We start from the raw sequence: 23,291 nt of genomic DNA, 5'->3' as shown, positions 1-23,291 counted from the left end.
CCAAACTTATGGGTGTCTGCCTGTGACTATAAGAGCAGTGTGAATTCAGATAGCCTGTGGTGAACTCAGGCTCTTAAAGGAGGCCTGTGATAGGCTCAAGCAGAGGAAGTAGTGCAAACCAGCTGAGATACGGCTTGCTGTGCTGTAGCCTCCCAGGTTTTCCAAGGCTCTTTGGTGTTTGCTATAGCACAGACACTTAGGATGTTCAGAAGTACTCTTAGGGGTGCATGCATGGATGCACACGTGCCAGCCTGAGCTGACCTCATTGTCATGAAACCAAAGTGCTCCTGAGTTACGGACTTAGAAACTCTATTTCCAAGCTTTTTTTTTTTTTCTTTTATCCTCTTCCTGTTTTGGGGTTTTCTGTATTAAAACATGAATTGTATGAAGCAACATATTTGGGGCAAAATAAACCTTCACCAAAACGTGAAGGTTTCCATAAAACCTTTCTTCTTGTGAAACCTTCCTTAAGGTTCAGGCCAACACTGAGGTGTTTTTTTAAATGTAACAATAAACAATTGCTCTCAGGGTTTTCTAGTTCTCCTGCTCTTGAGGCTCAAAAGAAACAAGGCAGATAGCCAGCTGAGGTTATGATCCAACAATGTGGGACATTACTGGATGCTAGTATCTAAAAATGTGTACCACAAGCTCACCAGCCAGCACAAATCTGTTAGAAAGATGTTGATAGGCTGACTACATGTTAGCAGGCTGCATGTTGGACTAGGTCCCGTGTGTTGTACTATTCTGATATCAGACTAATTCAGATATTGCACAGCCAGCGTAAAAACAAAATAAGAGGAAAAAGCCTGTAGAAAATCTGTATCATGTTCTTTGGGTAATTTAAGAGAGATGTGATTTTGTGTCTCATCCGGGTCAAATTTTATAGTGCTAGATGATCTGGCATTTTCCAGATTTGATACTAATGGTCAGTGAACTACAGCTTGAGGAAAAGTACTTTGACAGACTTATTTGATATTTTTCTCTAAAATGTAAGCCTTTACTGTAGATTTTCTTGGGATCTAAGGATGGCAGAATTCTAATGGTGAGGGCAGATACTTACAGTAAAAAGTTCACATCAGATGAGTAGATTTTGGTGAGGTCAGGAAATACTTTGAGTCCAGTATTAAAAATACCACTAAAGCAGAAGAGAAAGAGTTACACGTAGTGGATCACCAAATAAAGACGTACAGTATATTTAAATTATTCAACAGTGCAGGATCCGTTTTTCTCTATTGTCAATCAAGTCACATCAACTGTCCAAAAAAATCAGAATACCAAATTTATGGTAAATGATAGAATCTAAAAGATGGGAACACAGAATTAAAGATGGATAAGTAGGTCTGCAGAGGGAAGTAGCCTGTGAAGTGAGTAGGGAGGAAAAAAAATTACAACTTTTGTGCTCATCTGTGAGATTAAGGCTGCTTCAGACTATTGTCTGGGCCCCAAATCCTCTGTCTTTCACTGAGGCTCAGAGCTGTTGAAATACCTCTAAAAAGGAAAAAATCTTGTCTTCCAAACAGTCTTCTAACATGAATACAGTTAATTCCCCTTATTTCTGAACAGAATGTAGGATTCAGAAAATATAGTTCTCAATTTTTAAAACTATTCTGAAATTAAATAGTTTTGATTACGTTCTTTTTTAAATCTCTTTCAGATATATATTTTCTTCCTTGCTGCTATCTCCACCACATACACACACACACACACACACACACACACACACAACCCTTTCCAGAATCTTCTAATCATTACTAAAAATTACAGAAGATATTCTCTTTCTCTTCTCTTTCCTGTGTAATAATTTTATAATTCTGTGGCTTGGTTACTCTGTGCTGCTCTTCATGGGGATATAGAGAATCCCTCAAGATTTATTTCTAGCAGAGAAGTCATATGAAATTGGGTGTAGCTTTGTCATGTGTTGCTGATAGATATTCTTTAAAACCCTATATAAATATCCAGCAAATTGAAGAGATGTATAATTTCTATTGTATCCCTCTTCCCAGTATTCCCTAGACAAATATAATATGACAGCGCTATCATTAGCAGAATACTAGCTGTAGAATTTTGTCAGGCAAAAATTTGTGTATTGCAGACATTTAATGGATCACAAGAATAGCACAATTACTGATGAATTTGTCAACCTTTTCCTTTCTTGCAAAAGTAAAGTTCCAACCCCTTATTATAGCTGGTCTTCTTTCATTAAAATAAGTATGAAAAGCATTGCAATTAGTTTCAAAATGAAAGGCAAATAAACTGTTGTTCTATAAAGATAATAAAGAGTTCTCTGTAAGGCTTAAGTGCCAGCTACTTGTAGATGCCAAATACTTACAGATATTTCAACAGTGGGAGGTTCTTAAAGGCATCTGGATCTATGTAATCCAAGTTTCTAAGATTTCGAATTTCACTGTAAAGAAAGGGGGAACATTACCACATTCATAATTTATTAATGAAAAACCATTTCTTTTTTTTCTTTATTGTAACAGAAAACAGCAATGTTAAAATGAAAGTTAAAATGGGTTACATGGTGATGCAGGTTTTGTGGGTGATGTTCTGGTCTTAGGTCAGTCCAAAAAGCATGTATAGACATGGTGCAAACCAGTAGTATTCAAATTAGCATGCCTTAGCACTGCCAAGTGACCCAAAGCAGTGATCAGTCTAGACAGCATAGGGTATCGGGAAGCTGGATTTTAAGATTACCTCTGCCAATGGAATCATTCTTACATAATAAAATCATTATAACCAAGTTATCTGGGAAATGAAAGTGGGAAAAGATAAGACAATAGATAAATCAGTATGTGGAGACAGGTTACCAAGACTTCATCTTCTATGTATTCTGTTTTACTGAGAAAACGGTTCTCCATCTTCCAAGCCTTCATTTTCTACTGTGTTTACATTGTAGGGAGACAAGGGTTTAGCTTCTACTCGCATGTTAAACTGATATAGTTAATAGCTATAATACTACTATTATAGCACCGTATTCAAATTTTCTTCATGTCTGTTAGCTTCTTTGAACTGTACTGTTTCTGCTATTAAGAGAAATCTTCTGTGTCAGTCTTTTGCTTCTCTCAAATTATTTTATTAGTTATGTAGCAATCATACTCCCAACAGTGGAATTTGCTCTATAAACTTGAACTGACTTGTTTTTTCCATCACTGGTTACATTTCAAAAACCGGAGTCAGGAGTTTCTTGGCTGTATATTCCTTTGTGGACCAAATGTATTCCAGGGAAAGAGTTTTCAGATGAACATTCAGTCCGGAAATGGATAGTACATTGGAGTAGCATGGAGTCATTGAGTTCTGGCTTGTTGCTATTCATAGTACTCTGCAGTTTGGATGAGGGTATTGAAAGTAAGAATTCAAAGTCTGCAGATGGTACTAAAATTGGAAGCACAGAATAATGCAATGAGATTCAATTAGATTTTATTAGGTAACTAGGCCAAAAGAGGGTAAGTGCTGTTTAACAGAGCAAAATGAAATACTAGTTAATCTGTGACTAAAAGATTTAAAATTGTCAGATGAGACATTTGGCACAGTAATAGGAGAAAAGCTTAAAGACTATTAGTGAGGAAATCAATATATACACTGAACAATGGGGAAAGGTTTATGCCCTTGCTGTTCCATTTACTTGAATTGGTGATGCTGGGATTAGAGAAGAAGTGTACTTTGAAATATAATGTATTTTTATAATTGCATTTCATTCTAAATGTTGTATTATTGAAGTTTCTTACAGTCTAAAAGGATGAAAAGGGCCCATTGTGGGCACTTCAGACAAACAGTTGCCTAGAAATCTCTTCTCAAAATGGATGAGAAAGTGGGTTAGGGCAGTATAAAAAGAGAAAAGGTGATTTGACCAAAGTGAATGTTAAGCTTACAAAAAAAAAAATCAGGAGGAAAAAATCATTTTTCTCTGCTTCTAGACCAGTCAAATGTGTTTCTTGAACTTGACTGGCTGAATATGTGGCCTCTCATTTCATATGCATGAAAAAGAGAGAGATCTTCACATTTAGTTCTATTCATGAAACCGTCTTTGTTTTCCATACTCAAACATCATTAATATTGCGATACTGGAAAGAATCTTCTCTAAAATGATATCTGTAACTCCAACAGTATTGCAGTCTATGAAGTAAGTCTGAAAGGATGAAAGATATTAAATAGTTCTAATCACATCAGTTAACAGGACAGTGATACACAAGATAGATTTTATAATTTATTCTACATAAATCAATCATGAATAGTACACATTCAAAGGTGCCTAAATGTTGCATGATAGCAATATTCAAATTGTAATCAAAAGACTTGTGGTTTAAGGATTGCTTCTAAAGGTTCCAAAAATTAAGAAAAGATTGTTGATTATCGGTAGATTCATTAGACAGGGATTGTACTTCTATCAGTAATCTTTTCTAAATCAGCGAATTGAAAAGATTGAAACACAGATTTAGAAACTTAAGGTTCCTTTGAAAAGTAGCTCTGAGAAAAATATTAGTAGTTTTAGCTGCCTAAAATACAGATACAGCCAAAAAATATACTTCAAAATGTCTGGTAGGCTAATTCCCTGGTATATAAGTGCTTATGAGAGCTGACTTAAGGCGACTTTTGAAATCGAAATTTGATACATAATATAATTTCATCATAGCATACAGGACGTAAATTCTGTGGCCAGCAGCAACGTAACAGTTCTGAGTATTTCTGGGAACAAAGTGCTTAAAGATATAAAAAGCTAAGATATTTAATAGGCATCCTTGCTGAGCATTTATGCAGAGAGGCGAAAGGTGTCCTGAACAAATGTTTTACTTCATAATCCAAACTAAAATTACTCAGACCTGCTAATAAGAAAGAAGGATGCTGCTACCTACCTACTTAAGATAACAGAATTATTTGTGGAACACTTATAAAATTATTGGAAGTTACAATACAAAATGTTCAGCTTCCGTTTTACTTTTTAAAAGTATGTAAAACCATTAAGACTTGGCTTATGTGTGATTTAAAGACAAAGTTTTACATTTGATTTCTGGCCCTCAGACTAGTAATTAAAAATGTGCTAGGTTCACAATCAAACCAAAATCTTACTGTCTATGAATAGCACTTAAGTTCTGCTTTTTAAAGAAATTACTTTAAAAACCTTAAAGTGTCAGGAACAGATGTGCAGAGAAAATTACTTAGTGGCATACTTAAGGTCCTGTGTTAATACTTAGAAAATAACTATAAATAACATACTTATGTTCACAAGCAGACATAAGTATTTAGTTCCAAATCAAAATTAATCTAAAACCAAAACTAATAATCATTATTTGAATATTAGTCTGACAAATTACTTAATTTAATGAGCTGCAAGTTTGCAAAATAAAGCCTAGAAAGGTTAATAAGCTAATTCATGTCTTATATGAATTTTAAAAAGCAAAAACATTCACTTATTTATGCGGATTCTAAAACTCATTTAGCAGACATGTCTTTCATACCTGCATTGCAATATTGACACACCTGAGTTTGTTCCAGACCAGAGCTCAGATATTGCAAATTGGAGCAAAGTCTCAGTATAATATCACCATGCTGAAACATGTATGAATAATAAGGATATCTAGGTCAACACTTCTTAAATGTTTTAAATAATGCTTTTTTTTTCTTATAACTAGAGACCCCTCTCGACTTAGATTTACTTTCTCTATAGCTTCCCTGGCCTCTCTGGCTTGTACATAGACTTCCACGTTTCACTCTCCCTGTGCAGGTTTGCTGCAGTCCCCCCAAATGCAGCTATCCATGGCATTCCACCTGCACACACCTGTCAAGCTTTAGCATCGCTAGCTCAAAGAAAATGGCTCAGGCTCTAGCCTGTCTATTTCCCACATCCAGACAAAAACTTTTAACAAGATTTTTCTGCACAGCTCTTGTTCCAGTGCCCGGAAATTCACTGCAGGTATACAGCAGTCCCTTTCATTCAGGTTCTTATTAGGGTCAGCTCTTCCCTCTTCAGCCTTCCTCTCCAGTTGCTTCTCTAACCAAGAGTTGCTTCTCTAACCAATAAAATCATCTCTCCTTTCTGCAGCCTGATATCCCATGACCTGGTTCCCTGAGCTGGCTGCAAGAAGTGCAGTGTTGGCCTGGGGGACCTGCCCCAATGCTTGCCCAGTGCAGAGATGGAGAGCAGTCCCTGCAAGCTCCAAATGACGTTGCGTGTACAAGGGAAAGCCACTTGAACCACAACCTTTGGCACTACTCCCATATTCTCAAAGGGCTTTTCATGTCGTTGTTCAAGAGGAGAGAGCATTTGGAGCAGGGAGGAGTTGGGGAGAAGTGAGGGAGAGATGAGGAGAGTGAGCAGAGACACGGGGAAGGGGAAAAGAAAGTTTTCTGGGGTTCCTTACATGAAAATGTTTTCCTGAGGAAAAAAGACCTAGCTCCAAAAGCTCTCAAGTCTGATGCTACCAAGCTGCAGCACACTAGTAAGATATCTACACATAGACATTGCTAATCTGACACTTTCACATTTGTATCTACAGTACAGATTTGTCACTGTATGGGAAAGACAGTCCTGAATTTGTAAACATATTATATTTGTCTTGCAGACATACTTAGTATGACAGTAATGACAAAAATAAGGAATAAGAAAATATTGTTAGACCAAATTAACGTCACTGGAGAGAAAATAATACAAAGTCTTGGCCCTGATTTTAATCTTAAAAGAGTGGGAATTCTGCCATTAATTACAACTGAAACGAGATGCATCTCATTAAAACACAGCACGTGATCAGTATTCTCACTTTGCAGAAGTTACTCAGCACTCAGACGGATTAGGTTCATATAAATATGATATATGCTCAGAGATTGCTCATAGGGGAAGATGGACAAGCTGCATACATGCAGCTAAGGTCTGGAGGGAACAGAAAGTCAGCATGGAGGCACAGAAGCAGAACCGAATAAGGACTAGGAAAATGGAGTGCTGAAGATCAAAAGTGAGGCACGCTAGCAGGCTTGGCATGAAGTGGTGACGAACACAGGATGCCTATTCACATAATACTTGACTCAAGCCAAGCAATTAGTTATTCCTTTCCATAAACACTAAATTTTCTCATAAGACATTCTGTAGAAAAACAAATGTTTTGAAAATTAAACTGTGTATATAAGTTTAAATTAGGGTAAAAAGATTATTTACATAAAACTGTACTCTATGGAAAGTCCATGAAAAAATGAACCTATGAAAGCTAACCTCTTTTCAAAACTGTTACAGTAACTTCAACTTCCTTTAACATATCCTATGCTACAATTTATCCAGTATTATTTTAGCAATAATACTTTGAAAATAACTATGTAAGTGGAGAACATTAAACAAATGTATAGCACAACATATACATTTATCACTGAATAATCTTGTTCTTTGGAAAGTAAATCAAACCCAACAATAAGTGTTAACAAATCAGAGGAGTTATGGAAGCAATTCAGAAAAACAGACAAATTTATAAATAGCTTTCTTTTCCAGTTTATATGCAACTGCCTAATTTGCCAGATGTTTGTGTACCCTCTGATTAAATAATGTGTGTGCTTTACCTCCAAACAGATTTTTAAAGTGTATAAATTCTTTTGAGTAGTACAGTTAGCCCTTCTTCATGGGCTAGCTGCAGAGGTTGGGGTTTTGCCTTTGTGAGTAAGCTTCTGGTTCTGGTGTCTTGTCTTGAGAAGTATTTATGGTGTTTACATAATTATATGTATATAGTTTGTACTAACAAAAAAGAAAATGTACATAGACCTTATGAGAAATATAGGGGGTCCTACATTACCCTCTATAACAAATGAGGAAAACTCCTCCCCACCATGCCCTCCCGAGAGCCTGTACTGCAGGTGCAGAAGGTGTAGGTATTATTGAGCTCCACTGACTCCTACACAGGCTGCAGCATCACAGATGGCACGTGCAGGCCATGGATCTGACATGGGTGCAATAATATGGTGGCTTCAAACCTTGTTGGTGTGTTCTGACCTGGCTTCTGGAAGAGAATGCCTGTAGAGTGGGTGTGGATGTAGTGCCTTGCAGCCAGCAAGCTGGGTGCTCCGTGCTGAAACATTCTGTGGAACAACACATGGTTTCTAGAGGAGCCTTCATATGCCAGAGGAGGCACTGAAAACACTATAGCTCCATCTACCACTGCTTTAAAGTAGTCACATTTCAAGATGCACATTTTTATGGAAGTGTCCTTTATATGCAAAGGCTTACATTACCCTTTGAAAGAGATCCTTTTTGTGTTATGAATTACTATCCTGAGGTAGACTTTTCTAATCCATTCTTCACTTTGAATCTAATACAGAAATAATAGTAGCTATCTAACCAGCTAGTTCCTCTTTCCCTCAAGCCATCCTTGGGAAAACTTTATATTCATATAATTTAAAACAAATATGATACAACCCTGGGTATTGCATGGAAGAACTCTGCAATGAAATGAGATGGCCCAAGAGTATTTTATTGTCTTTAAATTCTAATAAGGTGAACCTCAAGGTGTGTAGTGCCAAATACTTTATTACTTATAAAATGGGATGCCAGTAAGTGTTTCATTAAATGTCCTTTTTTGTTAAACAAGAAAGCCTAAAGACACAACAACTGTGAAACAGGAAGGGAGAATATGAGTAACATGGGCCTGGAAAAACCATCTACAGAAGAAGAGAGTGGCTAAATTCAAACCAAAGATAAGTGCTGTTATAACACCAAAGCTTTCTTGTGACACCAATTCAGGAATATTAAAGGAGCATGTTATTAGACTAAACTAAGTCTCAGGATCCTGGACTCTACTCCTAACTTAATCTGCCAGGGATTTGTAGGGTAGGTGCTTCCATTTTCCAGTGTTTATTGCTCTCTATTTACAGTAAGAGTAATGATATTATCTCCTTTATTTTTATTAACCCTTCTGTTTCATACTGTATAAATTAAAAGGAAAAGAAGTACAGAAAACAGAGCAGTGTTGAGAGATCACCTAGTTCAATCTCTTTTTCTGAGTGAAGGTTAAATAGATCGATGGAGTTTCTGATTACAGACTTAAAGGCCTCCAGTGACATAGACAAATTCCCTAGGAAAGCAATTGTATTTATGCCAACCATAAGAAAGCTCTTCCTAGATTGCTCCTTAATCTAATTTTATTATTAGTTTTGCTTTGTCAGTGTGAAAAATGGATAGTAGTTTCATCCCTTGCAGCAACCTTTTATATGCTTAAAAGATGTGTCTGCCTCTGTCACGTTTTAGTTTTGGACACAAAACTCTTTCAGATAAAGTTTTCTGGACCCTTACTGACTGGCATTGCTCTCTCGTGGAGTCTCTGGAAACAAAAATCTCTAAAATGTGTCAAACTGCAGCTTATCTGAGCTTTTTGATACTGACACGCTTTGCATGCCCTCATTTGGATCAGAAAAACAAGTGTAGGATGGATCCTGTGAAGCCCTATTCAGTAAATTAACTTCTCATTTTGGCAGGGTAATGCTGAATGACAAGAATTCTCTGGGTGCAGGTATCCTGCCACTTTTATATCTGCCCCAGTACTATTTCAGCTAGGCCTTGTTCTGCAAGCCTTTTTATAGTGCAGAGTCATACTATATAGTGCCAAAGGCCATAGTACTGTAATTTTGACACCTTCTTCCTGTTGCAGAAGGAAATTAGATAGCCTGGTCTGATTTGTTCTTAAATCCATGTAGCTGTAATTTCATTTTATAGTATTCTTTGTGTTTACACACAATTAGTTTAATTACTGGTTCCAGATTTTTTTTCAGGAATTGAAGTTAATCTGCTTTCATCACAGCTTCTTTTAAAAGACAGACCCAGTTTTTGCCTTTCTTTCTTTTCTGGTATCTCGCTCATCCTCTGCAAGTTCTCAAAGATTTTTGTTTCAAAGACTTTGTTTCATACAGGACTTTAAACATCCTAATGTTAGGTTTGTTTGACACAATCTGAAAATAATAAGTAAGAATGAGGAAATAAGAGGTTTAATATAAGAATATTAAGTTGGTATATCTTCCCTTTGTCCTTGATATTAGTTACACTTATGGTAGATTTTTTTTTTTGGTGAGGACTGATAAGAACAAAAATTATAAAAACTTGTCAAACCTTTGCCTGTAACATTCCCCATTCCATTTAATAAACAGACAAATACTCTGTTACACTGTTAGTGCACTTCCAGAATGATTACTTGTTACTCTTCATGTCTCTTGCTAGTGCCATTTTGCTCTGTGCTATGGCCTTTTCTGATTTTACTTATGCTTGTTACTGTTTTACGCTTATGTTTAGTAACTTGACAGAATCAATTCTTAGCTGCCAGTTTAAATAAACTTGCCATCAAGCCAGAGCTTGCAGTGCAGTCTCACATTTTTCACTAAATTTCTTACGCTTATGAGGATATGGAAAAGCAAGGGAACTAAAGAAAGCACAAAGGAAAAAACAGACTGACTCCACAATATGGAGAAAGAAAATGAGAAAAGGAATATTTAGCTACAAGGGAGAAGAGAATGACAACTCATAAATCAACATGTATGTTACTCCACACACCTTAAAATTTATTTGAACCACTGCGTTCATTTATTTACGTTTAATTAATTGCAGTACTTACATATGAGTGACTTTACTTAAACTGTTGAAGGAATGGGCCTCCAGACTCTGAAGGGTTTCATCTATGGAGATGTAGCTAAACACCAGCAAACAGAAAAAGACACAAGTCACTGACCTTGGCAAGCAATGGCTAGTGCCCAACAAGCTGCTTTATTTTTCCTTTATCTTCTCATCCACCTCATGGGAGGTGGCACTGATGTTGTCTGACAGAGGAACTTTTAACAGGACTTTGATTTGGGCTGATGTTCTAGATGTATACTATACTACCATTAAAAAACAGAACAGCAATGTGATAGGCAATGAATGCTCAGATTTCACAGTTTAGAATCATATTTCTTCCCTTTTTCCACTTGGTGATCACCTTAGTGTTCTCTAAGGAGACCTAGTTCTCAGGTAAATTGGCATATTTTTTTTACATCCATGAATAAAAAAAGGAAAGACATGAAGATGGTCCTTGGGCCATCACTGCAACAGCTGTCACAATTTCTCTATCATCAGGGCAAATGATTTACTAATTGCTGAGAAAAAAAAATATGCTGTAACATGAATTTAGAAAGAAACTCTAGCCATACAGTGAATGTCATAAAGGGTATAAGGTGTAATGTGGCTCCAAAGCAAAACAAAACAACAAGCTTAAGAAATATCAATTTACAAAACAGTTTAGAATGAGTAGCAATTATACTGCTGATGATCTACTGAATGTGGTGAGAAAATAGCCTTTCAGAGTTTCTCCATCACCACTAGGAATATGGTAATACTGGAACTACTCTGTTAAAGGCTTTGAAGTGTGAATAAAGCTGTAATACAACTAACAAGTGCAAATGTTCAGAGTAACATCGGCATTGCTACTCGGAGTATGCAATTCAAAATCTCTTAATTTTAAAAACGTTTAAAAATTGATCAATACTGGAATAGCATTTAAGTGATGTATTACTGTATTTTATTTACTTTTCTAATCACATTCTACATAATATTTCTAACCTTTAAAAATAATTGGAATTCCTTGCATATTCATTATATTTATTATATTAAAATATTTAACTGCTATCTTTACGTAATTTGCTACTTAACCAAAAGAAAGTAAAAAAGAAAACAAATTAAAAGAAAATAAAAAAGAAAACAAATTATTTAAGTTTTTTAAAATGTGACAGTATTTTTCTCAAATTGAATGTCACATGATCACATGTATATAAAATTAATGTTAAAAGATTTTTTTTTAAAAAATCCTGGTTCCAATTGAAGTTACTGACTCAGTTTTTAATATTTTGCATGTTTACACATAACCCGAGCAACTTGGCCGTTACTTTAAATATTAAATTTAAATTAAATTGACCAGAAGAGACTTAGAAGTTAATTTTAAATTACTTTTAAATTAATTTTAAATGTCAGAATTGAATAAAATATAATAATAAATAGTATTATATGCTTTTCCTCCTCTTCAGTAGGCCTGCAAAGATCCCGAGTCAGATCTTAACTATCTAACTGGAATTTTGCATTTATCCTAAATGGGTTGTGTTGTGTTCTGCAAACAAAACAAAAATCTAACAGTGTTAAATAGAAATATAAATATGATCTTTTAACTCAGGAGGGCTTTTAAATGCAAGACAGAATGGATCAGATTTTTATTCTTTTGTTGAACTTTTGTTATAGTTGAAATTTAACTTATTTCAATGGATATTTCAAAAATACTTCAAATGTTTTTAAAAATTGGAAGCAATATTTTGTGAGCATCTTATTAGTCATCTACTAGTTGTTAGGGAATACCACTCACTGTTTCAAGGGAATTTATGTCCTGCCTACGCTGGAGCTAAAGACATATTACCTGAACTATTTTTTAACTTTTCTAACATGAGATCTACTTTTTATTGCTTATTTTGGAGATGTATTCAGCAATGTTTGAAAAGATATCAGAAGAGTTACTAGTAGAGATTTCATGACCAATGGATTCTCTTTCCACAGTAATACTACTTTTAAAAAGCTACTCAGATCCTCCAAAAGGAAGGAGAAAAAGAAAGAGGAATACAGTAATGTATTTCCAGTCTGTATTTCTGTGATTATTGCAGAATTAGATGCTTATGTGATATGCCCTTACTGTTATTCTTTCTCCCTCTCTCCACCTTCCTTTGGTTTTTCTCCAGCCTCAACGTTCCCTGTCCTGTGCTGTGTTGCTGCCAGCCACTTGCTCCAGCTCCCATCTGGTGCTGCTGGAGGGCAGCTTAGTGATGTGTGGGGTGCCTCAGGGGAGCATAGGGGCTGGCACTGGTAAGCAGGGGAGGTCTTGTGCAATGTGGGAGCAGTGTGTATGGGGTGTGAAAAGGCACTGGAGATTTGGAAAGACAAAGGAATTGCATGGAGAAATACAGTGCACAGAAGAAATGTTATGCTCTGTGTGGGGCTGCTGGCAAAGGGAGCTGTGCAGTGCGGGGCTGCTGCCTTGTTTGGAGAAGCTGTGGAGAAAACTGCTTGGGGAACTATGCAGGGGGTGTCTCTGAGGTGCTCACAAATGGAACCCCCAAGTATCACCCATGTCCTCTTCAGCCCCTCTGAGCCCAGGAAAAAAGTTCTTTATCTTTGACCTTAAAAGTACTATATGCTGTCATAAGTCAGAAGGGGATGGAAATACCAGGCAAAGCCTTTCTACCAAGATTTTTCAACTTTTAAGATGAAAAAAAGAGAAATTTCTATTGCATCTGAATACCTTATAATTTTTTTTTCAGTGTTGTTATTGTCAGAATGAAGCATATGCACCTGAGTGCACCGATGCATTTCTGATAGGAATTAGCTTTCCACTTGAGCATTTCATTGAAATGCTTTTTGTTTCATTCCTGTGGCAAAGGCAAAGGGAAACAATCTCTACTTCTGGCTATCAAGAGTACATAGATACACATTAATTTAAGAGAATAGTAGCTTTAAAATTCTTGTTTAAACAAGGTTCATAAAGAGGCCAATTTTTTTTTTTATTCAGCTCAGAGGGAAAAAAAAGTTTATTTGTAGAAACTATATAGCAAAACAAAGCAGTATATTTGGAACAGTAAACATGGTCTCTATCATCTTATTGAAACTTCAGAACACTTTCTAGATGAGTTTACAAAGCAAGGAATGATCTGGTAATTTTCATTACTAATGGCAATTATGGGCTGGGAGAGCGAAATGAGGTGTGTGGTGTATTAGAGGCCAAGAAAAACACACAAGAATTGTAAAATATAGATATATAAAATACAGTTAAAAATATAGGTATTAACTCCTTAACCCAAAATTTTTAACAAGAAGGTGAGAATTCATTTGTAGTAGTAGTCATGCTATAAGAAAAATCCAGAAGGACATTGATATTACTGAAATTTAAATCTTTATCTATTCTTCATAGGCTTTTACAAATTAACAACAGAAGATGTTGTAATTCAGAAAGAATTCCACAGCAGAAGCCCAGCACTGATGCTTTCTGGAGGAGCATCTTTGTTTTTCCATTCCTTCCTACCACGAAGCACGTGGCACCAAGTGGAAGACTGAGAACTGGCATGTTTCCTATAAAGGTAGGAGACAGAATGTAACACTACCATGTCAGGTCATAATTTTAGGTAGGTTATTGTTGTATCAACTGTATGCATGCTGTATGTATGCTATTTGCATGTACGATTCTGTAAGTTATTTTCCTACACATAAATGTGGAACGGGGTAAGTAAAATTCTATATTCAATTAATATCTATGAAGAATAATTCTGAAGATACTGACATTAGTTTGCCCAGCTAGCCTTGAAATCACCAACCAAATAAACTGACATGGATGTCAACGTATTATTTCAAGGTGTGTATTATCTCATGCAAGGCCATAAGGACTTTGCAAATGTGACTTTTCACTAAATTATCTGCTGGTTATGTTACCATATTACTACCAAACAGTATAGGTAAAGGGTTGTCATTGATTCATAGGCTTGGCATTGTTAGAGAAGAGTTCATGGAATTCTTCAGATGAACACCTATACTTTTACAAATTCACAACTATTACAATTAGAGAATTTTGCAATCTTAAAGGCCTATAAGCAACAGATTGTGCATTATTCAAAGTCAAAGCAGAGATGACATCCTTTTACATTTAATAAAAGCACGTTTTGAATGAAGTTTATCAGATTTACACATGATACTGTAAGTCATATGAGAAACATAGCCCCCAGCAAAACCAAAACAATACACCATCTATTTGGTAAAACTGAGATGGCGAATTAGGCTGCAGATATTAAAGAATAATTATTTTTAAGGATTTCAGAAAGCAATTACTGCAATACAGTTGGGTAAAATTATAAAACCTAATGAGGTAAACATCAAGGTCTCCCCATTTTCATAAATTCTTAATTACTAATCCATCTCAGCCATTCAGCCAATGCTGAGCTGGAGATTAGACTTACAATGAATGTCATAGATAAGAAGGGTTCCTATTACTACATTAGTAATAAAAGGCTGAAATAAAAAAAAAAAGTGGGCTTCTTGCTGATGGTGGTTGTTTATTTAGTTAACATTGGATACAGATGATGTTGAGCATCAGGCTGGATAAAGCCCTGAGCAACACTGTTGGACCTCATAATTGGCCCAACTTTGAGCAGGCAGCTGGACAAGAGGCCTCTTCAGGTCCCTTCCAAATTACATGACTCTGATTCTAGGGAGTGAACTGGGAGATGGCAGAGAAGTTCCTGCATCAACTGGCCATACACAGGATGATGAGCAAGAATTAATAAACTTGGGACACCTTTACCTCAAGACTGCTGACATCAATGAACAGGGCAGTGCAAAAGCAGGCAGCCACTTGTAATAAAAGCTGATCTGAGGCAAGTGTGTAGAGGCTGTTGGCCTCCATTTATGGACTGTATCCATGCATGTGTTTACATATAAAGGAAGTGACATAACAGAAGTCCTTATCGCATCACAAAAATACTAATGTTTTTGTGGAAATTCATTCCTATTGTAGAAAAAAATATTAATTCCTATTCTAGAAAAGCCACAGATCTCCAATAGAATGAGTTAATAATCATGCTGGGAACTAAAAAAACATTTAGTCTGGACCAGCAGAATATGCAATTTGTTATGAATGAAACCATTTTTCATACTTTGAATGGAAAAAAAAACAACTTATCTATCACATCTGTTTCAATAAAGATAAGTTCTCATCCACTAATGCCTAGCATGCCCTTCTATGGCCAGTTCAGGTTATAAACAATTGGATAATTACCTACAGCTCTAAAATGTGAGTGGGTGAGGTAGCAAATGTGCAAGAGTACTGCAGGAAGGGAAGAAACATGATTTTTAATAGAAGAGCTAAAAGAATATCAGAAACAGAACTTACATCCTAGAGATGTTGGGGAGATTGGAAAAAGCTTCACTTGGAATTGTTCTTAGATGAGTCTCCATAAACCTCCTATAGAAATAAAAGTTTGGGTTAATATCCCCTGTTAAGTACATTTTAGCATTAGAAAGTCCTACACAACTCCAACTCTGCTCCAATATTTCTGTTTTTATATTCCCTTTTCTCAGTGTTTCCACCTTCACATTATTCCAATTCCTGTTTCATGCATTGTGGTTTGCTTGATGTGCTCTCTGAATCTAAATTAGGACCTTCTTCATCATCTTACCCAGGAATCCAGCATTCAATGGTAATGATGGACCTTCCAAAAACCCGGAGCGTTACTGGCAAACATATCTGTCCATTGAAGTAAATGAAATTCCAAGACTATAAGCATTCTTTTAATCATTTTAGGCTTTTCAGAGATGACCCATCCCTGCTTCCAAGCAAGAAATCCAGGTACACCAGCTGAAATTCAATTAGAGCAATTGCATTCTACCTCCATAAAATTCTCTATGTGCTTTGTAGTAAATATACTGTTCTTCCATAAACATCTGATGTGGGGATGGCAGAGTACATTGTCATTATTTAACAAGCCCGGTTAAAGCTGCACTTCAGGTGAGAATAGAAATATGTATCATACCCATCTGCAGAGGTTTCAGAAAACCAGACAATATTTAAGGGAGACACTTATCAACAGCCAGGTTCTTAACAGAATGAATTCCTACCAGACTGACTGCTCAAAACAAACAACAAAAACAATAAAAAGGAGGAAATGCTTTAGAAAATTAGAAGATAAGGTCTGTTAGATTTAAAGTTAAAACATGTCATTTCATTGAGGGCTTTTTTTGTTTTCCAGTACATCTGGGAATACACCTACAAAATACAGTCAATGAACAGTCTGAAGAGTAACCAAGAACAAATGATACGTGTTTCCCATAGCTGCTGTTTGAACAGTTCAGTAGAACATAAATGAACAAGCACTAATGTTTTCTGTTTTGTAATGTGAAGTGTCATATTATAATAATTATATTTAATTTACACAGATAAAATACTATTATTTTAAGATTTATCAAGTTTCTGGAACTTGTATGCCACAAATAAAAATATCTGTAGAGATTTTTAAAACTTCCATCTTGAGTAAAAATACAAAGCAAGAAAACATTAAAACATACTCTCCTACCATCACAGGGGAAGGCTCTTAGGAATAAGGCTATGCTTATTCCTAAGTATACATCCCCTACTCCATTGACTTGTTACATGAATGAGTAGGAAGAACCTAAAGACAGGTTTATCTAACAGGTTGATGTTTCTCCTGACTTCAGTGTACCCAGCTTCCACCAAGCCCACAACCAGAGGAATATCGGTTGGTCTATGGGTGTACTAGCCTATTCCCCTGCACCCATATTTGACACCCATGCTACTCCCTCCTCCATTTCATAATACTGCTTACTCCTATTATCACAGTCCTGAACAAAATGTTTGAAAAAAAAAAAACAAAAAACAAAAAACAAAAAACACTACTGCCTGCTGATCTTGCTCTTGTGATCCAACATCTGTCTGTATTTTGAGACCTTTTAGGAAGCTGAAAATGATGACTGAGAAATTTCTGGTTCCAAACAGACTTTAACAAGTCTTGAAGTAGAACAGCATGGAAGGCTCTTAGCAGGCTGGAGAAATGGGCTGAAAGAAACCTCATACATTGCAGCAAGGGTAGCACAAAATCCTGCCCCTGGAGGAACAACCCCAGGCCCCATTACAAACTTGAGGCCACCCAGCTGGAAAGCAGCATTGCAGAAAAGCACCTGGGGGCCATGATGAACACCATGTTGAGCATGAGCCAGCAGTGTGCCCTTCCCATAAATAGGGCTAACAGTACCCTGGGCTGCATTAGAAAGGAGACCTAAAGATTCTCCCGAAGAATATTAGAACCTAGAAGTCAGGGAAAACATAGGTTAAGTCACTTCCAGCTATCCAAGCTCACTTTTAACCTGTCTCATATCTCTCTGGTCTTCTGTTCACCTACAAAATGCTGGCTCACAACACCATAGTTGCCTCCCACCAGCAGTCATGCTTCATCTATAATTCCACGTTCCAGGAAAGTATGATTTTAAACACCATTGTAAGTCTCCTCTTGACTTCCTGCTTTTAAGTCAAACATTCAGTCCTCTCCATCTTTGCCACAGAATGAACTGAGTCAGACCCATCATGGGCTAAGAGAGTTCATGTTAATCTTTTATTGACATACCTGAAATTTACATATCCCATCAGGAAAACGTGGAAATTCTGGATAATATGTGAATCAATTGCTATACAAGTTGCTATGCTATGAAGTGGCTCTGCATTTATAACTTTGTAGATAAGGATTCTAATATCTCAAGTACAGTACAATGAAGACCATTAGCTTTGAATACTATATTTTGATTGAACACCTCATAAATTTATTTTATAGGTTGAAAGTGATAGCATCATATTTCTTCCTATTTATTTGCTAATGTTTAAAGATATACCAACATTCTACAAATATGACAAGAAACCATAGGTGATACAGAATGTATCATAAAGGAAATACAGACAGTGAAGTAAAAAGACAATGAAGTATGAAGAGAGAAATCTTAGGCAGAAGATCAAAAATGGCACATTTCATGACAGGAACTTAGTTGTGAGATGAAACAGTATTAGAGAAGATCAACAAAGATAAAAGACTCCAAATTCACGTAATACACCTGCTACATAAACAATACACTAAATAATAGCATATATAGCATATAGTGACAAAGTATTTGGTGTTTGCTAGCTGCCATTCTTCAACTACTTGCTGTGTAAACAGATTGCTGACTGAGTTCAGAGTCAATGCTTTTGCAGACCATGATATAGAGTCAATGGCCTGGGGCTAGGGACATACTTTTAGGCCAGCCTTTTTGTACAACCATCTGCAAAGCCCCAGTTCTTGCTGAAGAACCTGTGAACTGATACACCAAAGCTAGTTGTAAGCCACCTCCTAAGCAACTTAAAACCCAGCAGAAAAAACAGAAGACAGGTCAGGGCTTCCAGACAACCTGCCAGTTTCTGGCACCGACCTTAACATACAGTGTGAGCATATGATAAATAATTGGGAATTCATTATGTTAATTGGCTGTGATTATTCCTGTCTTGCATGTATCAGAAACTGTTTTTAAATTTGAATGTTCCAATTTGCAAATTGACAAGTGAGTACAGTATCTAGAAACCCACAGGGTCTTCATTAATAAAGTAAGTTTTTTCCGACTGAAGGAAAAAGCTTTACTGGCAAAATATATATTACTTTTCCATGCGAGAAAAAAAAATGTAACTCTAAGCATTCACATATTTAATAGCTCACTTAATTTCCTTTCTATATTAAGGCAAAGACAACACACATGAGAATGTTCAATCTCATTTAATGAGAAATTGCTCCTGAGTACTTCTATTTATTTCTACTTTTATTTTCTCATTCATACTGAAAGCTTCAATAAATACTAAATCTGGAAAAAATCTTCAGACTGTATTCCATAAAATCTTTCAAAAAGAAGAACCCAAAGTCTGAGGTCATTTTCATTATAAACATGCCATCCAGATTTGCAAAGATGCAAAAGCATACAAACCACATTTTTAGTAAATGAGTTGTTTTAAAAATGGCAAAAAAATGTTTGAATAAAACATTTCAAGTTTTGTAGGTTGACATTAGTTTTCATTTCTTAGTTTCACAGGTCAGACAGCCAGCTGAAGTTTTGAAATTTTCTTTCTGCTTTGATATTTACACCAGAAGTTTACCCTGCATGTTCCTGAAAGAATCTATGTCCTGGAAGACTCTCTCTACTTGAACAACTGGTAAGCAAAAGAAAAATATTAGTGTTTTGTTTGTTTGTTTTTAAGTATAAGATCATATGGATAGACTATAAAATATTTTATATCTGCATGAGAACAACCCTGTTTCTGACTAACAGAAATACAGGTACAAGGTCTGTGAAGTATTCAAAATGAAGCATATTTGCTTCATTTTAATGACTTTACAGTACCAATGCACAGAGCATTACCCACAAATCTAGTAGACAATAATGTCATCTCTCCTTTAAGTACTGCATTCCTAGTACTACTAAGCACTGATTTATTATTTATGCTTTGCTCTTCTATGATAATTAATCTAGTGTCCTACCTGATAATGCACCAAGGAATTCTATTCTTGCTTATTGGTGCCTATGCTCCCATCAGGTAGGAGCTACCTAAGAATAAGTATTTTGTTGATTTCAGTATTAATTAGTCCTATCATTTAAGAGCTATAAGAGTAGGTAGCTTAAGGTAGGCATGAGACAACGAATCTGTCAACTAAGCAAGTGGTGTTACTTGCAATGTAATTAATGTTCACAGAATCACAGAATTTCTAGGTTGGAAGAGACCTCAAGATCATCAAGTCCAACCTCTGACCTAACACTAACAGTCCCCACTAAACCATATCCCTAAGCTCTACATCTAAACGTCTTTTAAAGACCTCCAGGGATGGTGACTCCACCACTTCCCTGGGCAGCCCGTTCCAATGTCTAACAACCCTTTCGGTAAAGAAGTTCTTCCTAAAGAATGTTAATTGTCCTCAGTATATTTGGTTGTATCACATTATTTTTTTCTTTTTTTTTACAGTGCACTTTTCAAAATATTTAAATAGGAACCATTAAAATATGCAATTTACAGATAGCTTAAAACAAGGCAATAATAATAAGTCAAAGAAATAATTTCACAAAAATATTCCACTAATAAATCAAGATTAAAAAAATAGGAGAAAAGTTTTGCTCATATATGAAACACTACTAACTATTCAGATTACAGTTCTTGATTATCCATTTAGGAGTCCTCTACTTTAACATTAAGTAAAGCTATAGTTTCAGTTCAGAAGCCAGAAGTTCTTCACTTCCATCTGTGCATTTAAGTCAAAATTGCAGCACAACTGATTTTTTTCACTAAATACTAAATACAGTTACAGAAAGACTAGTATCAAGGAGTTACAGCAAACGTCAAGTGATTATCTCAGTTCTCTTTTGAATGCATACATGCACAAGAATAGAAAATGGACCATGACTTACAAAAGTCAGTGTTTAGCATATAAGGAGGTTAAACTCAAAATGTTGATAGAAATGTATTTTGTTTTTCACAGGTGGTCATTTTCAAACATTGACATCAGTGAATATCAGATATACCTAGCAAGCAGGACCAGAGGAAAAACATCAAGCCATTTTCCATTTGAGAGGTACAGACGATCTAGGTGTAACTGTACTGCTGCAGCCTCTGCCTACTTGTGTTTGACTGTATCAATTTCATTAATCTCTCATGTTAGAAAAAAAAAAAAAAGCAGGGGAGAATGTATACAGCACTCTAACATCTGTAGCAGTAACAGCATTATGTAGCCAGAATACTGGCAGAGTGTGAAGAACTTAAAGACTTAGGTCTGATAGAATACAGGAAAATCTAAACAGAAAACATTTCTACTGCTCTCTGCCTTATTTGGTGAATCACTTGAAAGCTTTACTTCTCATTGCTGATGAATCCTCCCTCAGTGCTGAAGTTTCCACAATAGCTTAAAGGCATATGTAAGATATCTATAGCCTTACACTAATGCCATCTATAAAAAACAGTGCTCTTTTTAGAAACTGTTTACAATGGTACTTAACCACAAGCTTCTCAAGAGTCTCTCTCTTTTTCTCTTTTTGGTTTGTTTGTTTCCCAAGCATGAGACTGTTCATACAGGTTAGAAGGGAATCCTTCCTATCTATTACCTGTTGGTGATAGGTATCACCTGGTGGTGATAGATGACACAGGAGAGCATGCTTTCTTTGAACAACATGTACCATGACTTCTTGCCCTCATTCTCCAGTACCCTACACCAAGCACAGATCAGGATGAATAGTCATGTCCATCACCTGAGTTTACAGACCAGAAAAAAAAATACAGAACACTGTGGTAAATGTGGAACCTAGACAGTTAAGTGCAGAATAAAAGATGGGAGAAACTGCAAGAGGAGTAGATCTAACTAAGTAGTCAAAGTCAAGTAGATCTATCTAAGGTAGTCAAAATGTGTTCCTCTACAATATAGTGGCAGAACTAGATGGAGAATTTGGGTGTTCACTTCTTAGCTGTCCTTTATAAGGCCCAGCATATGAATATGAACTTAAGTCACTGGCCAGGGACCTGGGTGATAGAAAAAATGAAACACGTACCTTTCAGCCTTTAATGAGATGACAAAGTACCAGAAGAAATGGTAAAAATACCAGATTCTAAAGTGACTGGACATATTCATGGAAGAAAAATACATCTGGGTGTAGAGAATACAAAACCTTGGGTTTAGTAAGTACATGAACCACAAATTATTATAGGCTGGAACAGTACTCTGTGACAGTGTCACTGCATGTTTGTATCCTATACTCTTCATGGGGTGTACTTTACTGGTTACAGCTGCAGGCAGAAGGTGGAGAGATGGAGGTGGCCTGATCCTGCACAGCCACTCCTCCATGCTTATGTGTGCAAGCCACTGGGCATGGGGAGCTCTTGCAAAGTTCAATGCTAAAGAACCCTCATCCCAGCACAGGCTTACTTAATCCTGTGAAATGTACAGGTGGTAGGTGTTGAATATTTCAAAACAGACACAAGGTAATGATTACTTGTGCGAGTTTTCTTCTTTCTCCCCTTTTGGCTTTCCAGCACCCTGACAGAGGCAAAACTAAGCACGGTAAAGTAAACCTTTTATTTGCTGTCTTCCTTCCCCTCTTGTCCATACTGTCTTGTCATTAATGTCTGTACCATATATAAATATGACCTTCATATTCTACATAGTTGTTATTTTTCAGCAAAATCAAATAGAACTTCAACTATGGTTACACTTAATAGATAATATCATGAGGATTTACTAAGTAGATAGGACAAATTGCAGCGATCAGGCACCGGGCTTGGTCAGACAAACATACTGACCGGCCCTATTTTACACCTTAACCGTACACCCCTTTTTGTCTTTTTCTCCTTTGTTCCACCCAACCCCCTTCCCTTGCTTCATCTGTTTGCATGGTTCCACCAATTCCCACCCTCAATATGCAGGACCCCCGGGTTTGCATCCTTATCATTTATCAAGTCCAGGCTGGCCCCTCTTTGAAGTGATGCCTGCAGTTTCTTGATAGCTCATCAATTAGTGTGACTGCCCAGGCTGGTTTCTTGACATTATTTTGTTTTTCTTGTCATTCCTGTCATGTCTGCATCTCTGAATGTTTTGTTTATCACTTCCCTTTGCCTTAGCATCCCAATTGACAAGTCATTGATCAAGTAACCTTAGGGATGCAGACACACTCTCTCCTTCTCCACACCCTTACAGGTAACTTGAATGATTGGTCTGCATGA

The 23,291-nt window shown here is 36.3% G+C and overlaps 1 protein-coding gene across 2 annotated transcripts in view; it reads right to left on the bottom strand.

The window, feature by feature from the left end:
* The window catches only part of TSHR (thyroid stimulating hormone receptor), a 62,645-nt gene that overhangs the window by 24,608 nt on the left and 14,746 nt on the right, over window positions 1-23,291 (bottom strand). Inside the window, exons 2-5 of one of the 2 annotated variants that reach the window (XM_035328731.1) lie at window positions 15,903-15,974; window positions 10,572-10,646; window positions 2,330-2,404; window positions 1,061-1,135 (exon numbers count right to left, since the gene is read on the bottom strand). In XM_035328731.1, the coding sequence (XP_035184622.1) occupies window positions 1,061-1,135; window positions 2,330-2,404; window positions 10,572-10,646; window positions 15,903-15,974 (297 nt within the window). The remainder of the gene's footprint in view (window positions 1-1,060; window positions 1,136-2,329; window positions 2,405-10,571; window positions 10,647-15,902; window positions 15,975-23,291) is intronic. The other variant, XM_035328732.1, reaches the window with a different exon arrangement.

This window comes from Oxyura jamaicensis, chromosome 5 (assembly GCF_011077185.1).
Source record: "Oxyura jamaicensis isolate SHBP4307 breed ruddy duck chromosome 5, BPBGC_Ojam_1.0, whole genome shotgun sequence".
Taxonomy (NCBI): domain Eukaryota; kingdom Metazoa; phylum Chordata; class Aves; order Anseriformes; family Anatidae; genus Oxyura; species Oxyura jamaicensis.
The sequence above is the reverse complement of the archived record's forward strand: the minus strand, read 5'-3'. Positions and strand labels throughout refer to the sequence as shown.